The 12,735-nt window shown below is 31.4% G+C and overlaps 1 protein-coding gene across 3 annotated transcripts in view; it reads left to right on the top strand.

Moving 5' to 3' along the window:
• Positions 1-12,475, top strand: part of LOC129915337 (ubiquitin-conjugating enzyme E2Q-like protein CG4502) — a 38,229-nt gene extending 25,754 nt beyond the window's left edge. Inside the window, exons 2-6 of one of the 3 annotated variants that reach the window (XM_055994847.1) lie at positions 8,108-8,221; positions 8,294-8,518; positions 8,590-8,719; positions 11,564-11,913; positions 11,990-12,475. In XM_055994847.1, the coding sequence (XP_055850822.1) occupies positions 8,373-8,518; positions 8,590-8,719; positions 11,564-11,913; positions 11,990-12,074 (711 nt within the window). In that variant the 5' untranslated portion in view covers positions 8,108-8,221; positions 8,294-8,372 and the 3' untranslated portion in view covers positions 12,075-12,475. Of the gene's footprint in view, positions 1-8,107; positions 8,519-8,589; positions 8,720-11,563; positions 11,914-11,989 lie in introns of all 3 variants that reach the window. The other 2 variants (XM_055994829.1, XM_055994838.1) reach the window with 2 other exon arrangements.
• The last annotated feature ends 260 nt before the right edge of the window (positions 12,476-12,735 follow it).

Raw genomic sequence — 12,735 nt, 5'->3', positions numbered from 1 at the left:
ATTCTCGTCGTTCTTGATAGTAAAGGTTCTTGATATAATTTACATATCTTCTTTTCTTGTTGTCTTTGTTCTTCAATCATCACAATATTTTTTAAATTATATTTAATGTTAATTTCATGAATGGACTGTTTTTTGTGTGTTAATATTTTGTAAAATCTGTTGAAATATCAAAATAAAATATTTCAAGCATCAAAATATTATCAAAATGACAGTTATACCAGTTTTATACGAATTATTTCTTAGGACCGCGTTGTGAACTTAGATCAGGTCCTATAAATGTGAAGAAATGCTCAGGTACTAACTTTTCCTTAGGACCGAGTACTAGTGCTAGGACCTGACCTAGCTAGACCGGGTACTAAGCTGACTTAGGACTTATGTGAAGAAATTGGCCTTTAACTTATCAACCAAAAAAAAACTTTTCGAAGAAATTCCCTAAGCAAAGCTTTTTTTAATTTGATTACGTTATGAGTGTTCTTAACTCACTCTTAGTAGAAGTTTTGAGGAATTTTTTAAGCTGAATATGAATGAAAATTTATAAGAATATGGTTAGTTGAGAGAGGGAATGAAAGTTTTTGAGGGTTTTTAGTTTTTTGTCTCGTTTTTTTCGGTTTTTTCACAAAAACCGGTTTAAACCGGTAGAAAAAAACCGAAAAAACCGGTTGACCGAAGCAAAAAACCGAAACCGGTTTAAACCAGCCGGTTTTTCCCTTCCCCAAGTCGGTCTGTCTCTATCTCGAGCTACAGCCCAAAAAACTGAAGTGAATTATTTCAAACTATGAAGTTATCTGTTTTTGAAGATTCCCTAGAGGGGAAATTATATTTTAAGGATCAAGAATAACGGTACCTGCCATATGACCAAAATGGAAAAGCTTGTTTATTCTTAAAAACGGTTCTTACTTTTTGTAATAAAAAAACATATGGGCTCTGATTTGATTACAATAAAAGCTAAATTTAAACAACCGCAATATGTCACAGATGATCTGTGGTAAAAGTGTTGCTCGAAAGCAAAAGTATTCCAGGTTCAACTTCCGGCTGAGGTTAGAAGTTTTTTTTTTTCAATTAGATACATAAATAAAGTTATTTTTAAAGGAACGAGATCTTGTTTTAAAAGCAATAAGTTCTTGAGTTTTAAAAGCTTTGTTGGTTTTTGTTTTTTAAAATTAAAACAAAAATCAAATCTACTGTACAAATGTTACCAGACATAATTGCATACATAAATTCAGAAATATCCTTGACAATAAAATGTGATTTTTTATTTGTATGCATGGTTTCTAGAAATACCATAAAATTCTTACACAAAATAAAAAAAAGGCTACAACAACAACCTTGTTTGTTCGTTTGAGCTATTCCAAGAGTACTTTAAATAACCTTTCCAAAGGCTGATAATAAAAATATTATTATCCAAGTTACTATGTACTCGTGTACATAAATTGCTGAAGGCTCTTTTAATTTTCGCTCACCAGAGAGCAGCGAGATAGATAGCCAAGAGTGACGTGGTTACAAAGTAAAATGTAACTGAAAATATTCCATTGCCAGACAGTAAAATAATATAATGAATGCATCGAGCTATATAACATCGTCCTTATTGGAATAAATTATTCTATAAAATGTGTTTCTATTTATGGTCCAACAATGAAATTTTAAATATGTACACAATATACATAGAAACATATTTTTATATATACAAATATGTAAATTTATTTAACGCATAAATAATTTGCCTTGAAGTTACAAGTCAGGGATTCATGGCAACTGCCATGGGCGTTTTGCAAATTCAATTTTTCAAAAATACCATTTCTTGTCTTCATTTTCTCAAACTACAAGTAAAGCACGGGTATGATGTACTTTGTACTTTGAAGAGAAAATCAAATTGTATATTTGTATATGCTGCGTAAATATAATCCAATCTTATATAAAAATACCTACCTACATTTATATATAGACTTGGAAAATTTCTTATTTGAAAATTTCTGCTTGCCCATTTACGAATACTTTGTCAGAGATAAAATTCTTGAGAATGATAATAATTTACGAGTATGAGGACCGTAGGCAATAGACCGAGGCGAAGCCGAAGGAAGCAAAAAACATCAATGTCAGCATGGTTTTTTGGGATTGTTTGGACAATAAAAGAGGACATCACTGCATTACTTAATACAGGGTGTCTCGTTCTTTTTTCGGTGGGTTCCCAATTTTTAAAAGCATTTTCTACTTCAGTAGCACTCACGCATTCTTTAAGAAACTCAAGAAACCATTATTTGACATTTTTCAACTGGTCACATTATTAGGGACATAAATTAGTTCCTCTAGTACCTATTAATTTTTTGAATATTTATATTTTTCAAATTACTATGTGACGGCATTTTCGTTGAAATCGGTTAAGTCACAGCTAAATTTTTACAAAGATTAATTTTATATTCAACACACATAATATCAGTTTTGTTTGAGCAAACAGTTCTAAATAAAAATTTTTATTCAATGCAAAATTTCTAGTGTTATTTAAGTAAAATGACGTAATGTGCAGTTTTCCAACTATCCTTCCATTTCATTTTAGTCAAATTTTTGTTCAGGTCTTTTTGCACTACTTAGGGCCATTTTATTAACTATTACTCAACTTTGAGAAAAATCTGAAGTTGGCAAACTTGAGAGTCAACTCAAACTCGAGATTTTAATCAAAAGTTAAAAATTTGTTTTATTCAATGATTTTTTTCTTAGCTCCCTAGTTCCAAGCTCAAAGTTGCCCAACTTGTCGTTTTAAAATATCCCTAGGTTATTTGTGACATTTAATAAAACAAACTGTCAATTTCGAATATTATTTTGAATGGTGTGTCATTTAAATTGAAGTTTAATTAATGGTTTCATATGTTTATTGGTTTATTCAAACCATTAAGATTTCGGATGAAACGCATCAGACCCGATTAACAATAAAAAAGTAGATTTTCCAAGAAAGAAAAAAAATCAAACAGAAATAAAATCAATTTTTATCACAGAAATCACTTTTGCATTTTTTTTTTAGTTAAAAAACATAAACTAAATATATGCAAACTTTTGAAACAGAAATAATAATAAAATCGACATTTTTAAAGTAAAAACTCAAGTTTGCTCGAAAACTTCTGATAATTCCTAAAGTTGAAAAAAATTAAAGTTGATACACTCTAGATTTGAAAATTGAAGGTTAAAAACGTCAACTTTTAGTGAATGAAATCAATTTCTCAAGCTGAGAATAAAAATCCTCGAGTTGTGTTCAACTGGAACTGCGAGTGAATAAAATCGCCCTTAAGCTTTTATATTTAACTTTGACTTCTTGTAAATAAAAATATATTTTTGCCTTAAATACATAAAACTTCGAGTTCAAAGACATTAACAAATGACAGAAGTGCGTTTTTTTATTCGCCGATGTTAACTATTGTTAACAATAGTTAACTTTCATCGTTCCTTAATGAGAAAAAAGTTACGAAATGTAACATTGTGACGTCCTAACATCATTCCTAAATGCAATGTTAAAGTGTCAAATAGTTGCATTTTGTAACTTTTTCCAACTCAGCTCCTGGACTTGAGTTGCTATGTTAATCTGTCAAACACAACTAAATGGGGAGAGAGGGGAAGATGCGAGAAGAGAATTTTTGTTTGTTTTCATATTTTTGTTTCAATTTTTTTGGAATTCAATTTTAAAGAATTATTTCAGTACCAAATTAATTCTTTCTTGTTTTTTCATGCATAAAATTGATATCAAAAAATTTTGTTTTGACAGATCAACAAAATGTAACATTAGTCGTTCCTAAATAAAAGTTGAAATTTTCTAACAAAATCTAACATAAACAACAACAACAACGATTTTTTTGACAAAACAACCAAAATTGACTTTATTTAATAAAAGAACGGGCCACAGGCTATTTCTTTTAGCACCCGAAACAGTCTCTTTTTAATCCATATATCTTTTATTTTCATGTCTTTTGATGTCACAAAAATCAAAATTAATCGACTGGACTGGTTGAATGGTGTTTATAAAAACCTCTAATAATAATGTTCTCAGTATAAAGAGCTACCATAAAATATTAATTTATGTGTATAAATGTCGCACCCGAAACGATAATATCGCCTCTATCAAATTGCAGCTATAAATACAACTTAAATGTCTTAACTGGCAAATGAACTGTGGTTAAAACGTTGAAATACTGCCGTTCAACTTAAACTACACATTCTGTATGCATTTCTAAGCTTAACTTAAAAATTGAAAATTGACAGAATCTGTCACAAACAAACATTATAAAAATAATGCAATTGTTGCATTGAATGAACACTTTATTAAATCCTCGTATTTGATAATATAGCCTAGCTGTTAAAAATAAAAACAAAAATAATTTAGTCGAAACACCCAGTATTTATGTTAATAGTTCTACTACGGGCGGGGGTGGGGCAGTTAAATAAAAATAACGACATTTATGAAATTTAATGTTTTAATCATGTCCTTCTTTTTGGCAGAGGGCATACTTGTTGTTAATGGAACTATGATGATATCATGATCCCTATCTCATCTTCAATTTCAAAACTGAAGCTGAAATTAGAGCAGAGATATAAAAAAACAAAAACAAAACCAACTTTATAAACATAATGCCAACCCTCAGGCAGTTGATATGTTAACATAATAAACAACAGTAATTTGATAAATTTTTGGTTAAGTTTCATGTTGAAATTAGAGGGTATAGAAAAAACAAAACAAAGATTAGCATGCCTAATTGGATGGTGTTATGTTTTTATTTAACATTTGGGAATATAAAATTATAAAACGTTAGGTATATAAGCTTATTTAACAGAGAACAGCATTTAAATTGCTTTGGGCATCAACGGGGGAGGATTAATGTTATATAAATAAAACGCCCAACGGCAAAGGTCACGAAAGAAAATAAGAAAATTGCAGGTTGGGATTTGGAAAGCTGAAACGTCTTTTTGGAAGTTTTAAGAAACTAGCTTGCCCTTGTAAGCATAACCGATCGCAAGGTCAGTAGAACACCCTTTCTCTTACAATATGTTGCCAAGTCATTGCCGAAAGACTGGTTTTGGCTTATTCAAAGCTTTTAGGCAAGCATGAAATTAATGTAGGCCTTTGTCTGATGAGGATTTTTAAGCAAAACCAATATAATCTGTTTTGGACTTTGTCTAGTCTATTCTAGAAACGACTAAGGCAAATTTATCAAACATGCCGAGAAAAGCTGAACATTTCGTATCTTAAAATGTCGACAAACTTATTTGACCGATCTCTTGACCAAATTCCAATTTTATAGTGTTGAGTTTCGGCATTTGACTGTCCTTGAAATATCCATAAATTCCTTCGGCCGAAATAAGCTTTAGTGCCGAACCTAAATGAACCATATTAAACTTATACCACAAAGAAATGCAATTCAACTTTATCTCATATTATAACATATTTCATATTATATAAAATATTATTTACTGTAATAAGAAAAGCAACTTAAATCGATATTCCATTAACATCATCATCATCAAAAGTTTTTCATTGTAAGTAACTTAGGCAATAAAGTTTCAAAACACCCACACAACACAAACACACACAAGACGAAAAAACACACACAAATCAATTTACATTCTTATTACAAAAGTTGGATATGAAAACATTTGTGTGTTTCTTTACTTTGTTTGTCCTACACACAAGTTTGACTTTGATGAAACAAAACAAACACAAAGGACGAAAAACACAAAGGTTGATCACCTTCTATTTTTAGAATATTTATTGTACAGATGTGGTTTATTTGTTGGACTCAATAAAAAAAAAAGATTGAATTTCCGAATTCAAGACAATTTATGAGTTTTTAGATATTTCGGCATTATTCGTTTATATAGAAGAGGTAAATGTTTTTGCACACTTCTTAAGTTCCTTTTTTTTTCTTACCTACACAAAATCTTTTACCCATCCTCGGAAATTATTTAATTCTTTTCAGTAAGTAGGCAGAGATATTTCCTTGGAGCAGTGCCAAACAAATTTGAAAGAATTTAGAAAATTCAGATGGAATACCCCGAAATGTTGTAAATAAACAACTTAAAATGTGTGGTAAAATGCATGCGTCATTATTGTCTTGAAATAAAAGTTGTGGTAGACCTCTTGCATATCGCATTTAGAATTTGTTGCAGAATTTCTTTGTCCTATGCAAATAGTTGTTACTTAATATTTTTATGAGGTTTTTTTTGGGAATTAAATGTAAAACCAAAACTGTGTTTGGAAATCATGTACTTTCCTACTGTTAACACACAGATTCTTGGCCAAAGACATCAGGAAGCCCTCGTTTCTAAATAACGTGAAGAGAAGAGGTATGGGTATTGAACCTTGTGGTACCTAATTACATACTCAGAGTCCGCGGTGGATCTCGGAATCAATTAACAAACCTCCGTAGCCAGCTAAGTCTCTATGATTAAGGTCTTGTAAAAAGCCTTCTTCTTTTCACCGCCTCGTTCTCAATACCAACAAACACACTACTGACAAATCGCTTTGTTCTTTCGATTATGTCAAGGATATGAGCATATGCGAGAAGTTGAACTGATTTTTGATTTTGCGCCACTTTTCAGTTGCGCACAATTGCTTAATGTACCACGATCTTCGTCTTGATGCGCATCATCTTGTCGTAAACCATTTTGGACATCAAACAACTACCAAGCAACCAACCTTGAACAGCAAGAACTCTCCATGATGGTTATCCTGCACAAGCAAATTAGTTTGATAAGGATTCGGAGATGCAACATGGCTTTTTATTTCTCGTCTCTGTTTACGCCATCATAAGTATTGTTAAAGTTGACGAGGTGATGTTGTGTATCGATTTGCAGTTTGAGTGTGATGCCCAAAACAGCTGGTGATAAGGATACTGACAATAAGCAGACCAAAAAAACTGTATAAGCGATTTTCAGAAGACTTCAAATCTTTACTTAGCGCATTTTAGAGCGTCTTCCTTTTCTTGTAGATGGGACATACTTAGCTGACTTTCTATTCATCGAGAATACTTTCTTCCTACCATCCTACCACATATTACAAATGAACTGGTGTACTCCTGAACATAAAATCATCTATAGCTGCTTTAAACAGTTCGACCATCCGAATCGGCGGTTTTATCCTATTTGAGTCCTGAAATTGCGGTTTCTAAATCTTGTTGGTTGGATGGACGGATAATTTGACCGCAATCGGCCAAGAAGAATAGATTGTTCTGACCTTAAGCGTAATTTTGTGCGTTTCTGCCGTTTAGCAGATGGGAAAGGCCCAGGCCATTTGAAAGGATGAGTGGGCGACTTAGCCGCTCTATATAAACCTGTCCTCTAAAAAGTCTTTTCTTTGCAAAGTTTTTTTTTGTGGAAAAACTATAATTCTGAACTATACTATGTTAATACATATAATAACTGAAGAGTAAATCAGAAATTGATTTTTGGTGAATCTAACACGTGGCGAAATTTTTATATATTTTTTTTTTCTATTACTTCAACGAGTTTTGATCAACTATAGAATTGAAATACTATAAATTTGAAAAAAAAAAAAAATGTTTTCTTAAAAGCATCCCCATTCTTTATTGAACACTGAAAAACTCGATATGCCCTCAAGCAATCAACAGCGAATTGTATTTATCACTTGGGACACATCTTCAGTGTTCTCAGCTACAAGTAGTGTAGTGCTTTTATGTTTTACAGATACAACAATACACCTATAACACTCCTACATACATACATAGTATATTTCCTTTATAAATGTTTCCTTTGAATTTGCAAGTTTTTTTCTTCCTTGTGTATATTCTGTTGTATAATAATCCTACGAAGAATAAAATTTTCTTTCAAACGATACGATGATGTGATGATGATGAAAATCAATAAATCTCAATTCCCAAGGAGGATACTTTTACAGAAACAAAAACAAATAAAAAAATAACATATCTCTTGGGTCTATCGATTTAAAATAAAAGGAATAGGAAAACAGGAAAAAAAGACATTTTCCTTGCATATTATATTGTCTGAGAAACAGCATGACGTTATCCTTGCACACAGAGTCTCATGCTGCGAAACTAATAATCCACAGATTAGATACACTCAATAAAATGTCTTTGCTTTCTTTTAATTTCAGGGCTCCTGATAGATAGATTGGAGTACAAACCATTAAAAGCAACCGAAGAATTCTTTACTTTAAAAATGTTTTGCTAGAAAAATAAACAAACAACTTTAGATTGGAGAGGTTGAGGTATTTAAAAAAAAATAAACAGTCAATCTCCCCTAATAGAACCACAAAACTAATCTCAATATTATAAGAAAGTGGACAAAACCTACTTTGAAAGAAGAAGCAATCAAAATCTAATCGATATTAATCAAGGAGAAACAAAAACCACCCTGCAATGTCTTCAAGGTCTAAGGAAAAAGTTGCGGCAGCAATTCGAAAACTATTCAAAGGAAATGACAAACAATCGGAAGGTGCGGAAGGCAATCAACCACCTGCTGCCAATGGTGGTCCTTCGGGTTCACCTGGTCGCCGACTAAGAAGGTAAATGGTATTTTTTTTTTCTTCTTATTGATGGCAATGAAAAAATGATTCGTGTTTTATAACAATTACAGAGGTGTTTCACCAGCTTCAAGTAAATCTACTTTGAAACTAAATGATTCCACAATTCGATCGAGACGACTGATGAAGGAGTTTAGGGAAATACAAAGAATGCAAAACAGTGCCATGGGTCCCATATTTACAGTGAGTTTTGGAATTATATTTAGACTTTGAATATATGATGCCATTTTGACATAGTGGGTATACCTTTTATTACTATTAGGCTATGTATTGAAGAAAGGCTAAAGATTAATATCAACTGAGCTAAATGTTTTATATATGGTGGTTGCTTAGTTTTTCAAAGTCAGCTACAGTCGATACGGCTAACCTAAACCTCTCGAAAAGACAATTAATTGCGTCGAAACTTTTTCTGGATTGAAATGGAAAAACGTAAATAATTGTAGCCATCGATATTCAAAGTGGGTGTCGTCCTGAAGACTACTTTCGAATGCTTCTGCCATACCTGTGTTCTGTATTTTTAGCAATCTGTTCATATGAAGGCAAGATCATTCGTGAACCTGAACATACGCTGGATTACCTCAGTTCTATTAAAGCGAATTTCAGAGATTTTAATAGCTTTTAATAAGGAAGCGATCATTAGTAAATTTGGATATTACAAAACCCAATTATAAAAAAAGGACGATCACTTTCCAGTTTTTTTTTTATTTTCGAAAAGTCTAATGAGCATGGTTTTTCTAATAGTACATATATATTTGTTTTTTTTTTTGGAAAGGTGCGAGAAATAGGTAGCATACATTCAGATCTTTGATTCGTCGAAAAATTTGGTTTCCACCGAATTTTTGCAATTTCTTCTCAACGAAGGAATGCAAAATTTGTAGGCACTTAAGGTGGGCTCAATAGCCAGTTACATTTCTAAATTTTAAATAAATGGAACTGATTTTAAGTCATAAGCAAAATCCATATTTGCCAGCTAACCCAGTAGGAATAGGCGAATAAAAGTAAAAGAAATAATTGTAATAAGTTGATTTTCTGTATACTAGTTGATATTGGTGTAGTTTACAAAAGTCCTGAAGGGGGTCAAAGGTCACAAAAGCTTATATCTTAAAAACAAACAAAAAATATGTTCCACAAATTTAGCAGAGCTAATATTACTTCAAATCGTCCTTCGAATTTTTTTTTTATCAGTATAAGTGTTCAGCGAAAAATTATGACTTAATTATATGCAAACCTGTTTGTATAAGAAATTTTTTACAGAGAATGTTAAGGGATTCATTGCATTAAAAGCCCCTGAATACGATACTGTAGGGGCGGTTTGTCCTCCTCTCAGGGAAGAAGAAGTAAAAAAATTCAAACGAAAGTCACCTTTTTCACATTTGTATTGGCGAAAGAGTTTAATTTTATGCAAATAAAATCGAGTTTTTTAAAAGAATTTATTTGAAAATCAAAAAAGGTTCAAAATTTAAATTATTCAAAAATCTGATCCTTGAAATGTAAAGTTCCTTAAAATCCATAGCATTAGTGGTTTTCTATATATTTTTGATTTACGATGTCCTTTTTAAGAACTCTATTGATTGATTTTGTTTCAAAGATAATTCAAAAATGAGTACATATCGCTCATTTACTTGAATACTTTCATAACTCAAAAATAATAGTTATTAATGCAGAAGTTATTGGAATAAGGTAATCTGCAATCCTACAGAAAGTCATTTCTTAGCATTAAAAACTGACTGAGAAAGAACACAAATTTTGTTTTAAAAACTAACTTTTTACATACAAAAATAAATCAATGATTTTCCTTAAAAACTAGTTTGTTCAAGTAAATGAGCGATATTTTGATTTTGTATGTTCCTATTTTTAAGATTAAGGTTAATTTAAGAACACAATTCTATGACAGGTACCATTAAATAAAAAAACGCAGTGCCTTATCTGCGACAGTACGCAATATTCCCTTTAGGGAATCACCCAAAAGCCTAAGTTTTTGTATAATTTTGTGTAAGTCGTTTTTTTTTAATTAAATCCCGCTATATGAATAACATGTTACACTGTCTTTCAAGCTACCTTAATGTGCTTTGAGTGGATTGTAAAGTTAATTAAATCAGGATATCATGACGATCCAAACCATTTTCAATTTCAATCTAATGCGATGAGTCCCTCTCGAGATATTGCGTTTCTACACGTTTTTTTTTAATGCAAGAGCCCCACAAGAGCTCTAAGTTAGAAGTTGCTAACGGTTTGAACATATGCATAGAAATGTAGTCCTTTTTTTCGCAGTGCTCTACAAAGCCGTAAACTAAAATAAAAAAAGGAAAAATTAACAAGGCAGACATTCAATTATTGAACTGCCAAGATTTCATTTTTTCTATATTAAAATTGTTATTTGTATTCCATAACCACCGACTAATTTATTTGAGTAAGACTAACAGTTTGTTAAAGTTTTTAGATTTGAAACTTAATCATCAAAGGAAGTCTTTTTTCTTTAAATTCATTTATTTGCGAACATATACCTGTACCGCACTAACAAGGTGTCAAAGAACGCACTCTAATGCCTTTCTACTCAATACAAGACTTCCTGTGTTCTTTAAATCATGAAGTTACTTTTAACTACAGAAATGTGTGATATAGGTTTAAAGTTAAACGAACCGAACGAGCCTACATTTTTAAATATGCCACCACCCTCAAAATTCCATTTGACGAACAAATAAAATGAACTTTCCATAAACTGTTTGCTGTTAATTTATGTTTCCAATTTACGTAAGGATTGCATTTTAAGCGCGACACTTTGAAAATTATATAACCTCCCTCCCTCCCCTATCACAATAGATCTAAAACTGTAATTCATGCAAAATGTTCTATTTTTTTTATCAAAACACCAAGCATACCACTTAAAAAACTAATTGCCACAACACATCACACAAAAATGGAACAACAACCCAACCAACAACGTCTGCTTTTTTTTTATAATACATATATGTTCATATAGCCTTTTTGTACTGAGTTTGTTTTTCTCATTTTGAACGCATTCCACAGGTCGAACTGGTGAACGACAATCTATACGAATGGTATGCTCGCTTGCATATTATCGACCCGGATTCACCACTAGCCGAGGACATGGTCGAGCTGAACATTCCATTTATCCTGTTACATTTGGTATTTCCGGAGAATTTTCCCTTTGCCCCACCATTCATGAGAGTGGTTGAGCCGCGAATAGAAAAAGGATTCGTCATGGAGGGTGGTGCAATTTGCATGGAATTATTGACGCCACGCGGATGGGCAAGTGCCTATACCGTCGAAGCAGTACTCATGCAATTTGCGGCTAGTTTAGTCAAGGGACAAGGTCGAGTAGCTAGGAAACCAAAAAGTACAAAAGAATTTAGCAGGTTTGTAGTTGTTGAGAAGTAAAAATTAAATTCAAATGTTGACCTTCTTTTTTTATTTTCATTTTTATCATTTCAGGAGATCTGCTGAAGAAGCTTTCAGGTCTTTAGTAAAGACGCACGAAAAATATGGTTGGGTAACTCCAGCACTATCTGACGGCTAAAATCTCTAAATAATATTTGTATTTGAATGATTTTTTTTTAAATCTCTCTTTTTTTTTGTTTTATTCTTTTATTGAAATTAGTTTTAATCTTGAAAAAAAAATGTGCATTCGATTCAGTGAAAGGTCAAGCCAGACCAACCAACATGAATTTCTGTTAATTCTCTTTTTATTGCAATTTAATTTAGGAATTTAAATTGTAAGAGTGTATTTTTTGACTTTGTGTTGTAAACACACAAAATAATGAGAATACCACATCTGGAGCACAAGTCTTTAAGTCTCTCTCTTTCTCGTAACTAAGCTCGCAATATTTTTTTAATTTTTAAGAATCATCTTTCATTTTGATCTCTTAGTTGATGAACATGTTTTTGCCATAAAGAAAAAAAACAAACAAAAAAATAAAACCTACCAATTTTATTTGTATAAATAAATTTTTTTACCTTAAGAACATTTATTATGAATATTTCTTAAAAAATAATAAAAAAAAGAAACAAAAAATGTAAGCCGGATCTTGCACATCTGAGCTCAAAACACAAAAAAGTAAAAAACCATCCAATATAGATTAAGAATTAGTTTTGATTCAAATATTTTCTTTTTGGATTAAAATATAAAAATTTTAAAAAAATAAATAAATCATTAAATTTATTTAGATAAATAAAATTAA

The sequence above is a fragment of the Episyrphus balteatus genome, chromosome 1 (genome assembly GCF_945859705.1).
Source record: "Episyrphus balteatus chromosome 1, idEpiBalt1.1, whole genome shotgun sequence".
Classification (NCBI taxonomy): Eukaryota; Metazoa; Arthropoda; class Insecta; order Diptera; family Syrphidae; genus Episyrphus; species Episyrphus balteatus.
Note: the sequence above shows the minus strand (reverse complement) of the source record. Positions and strands in the feature narration are given on the sequence as shown.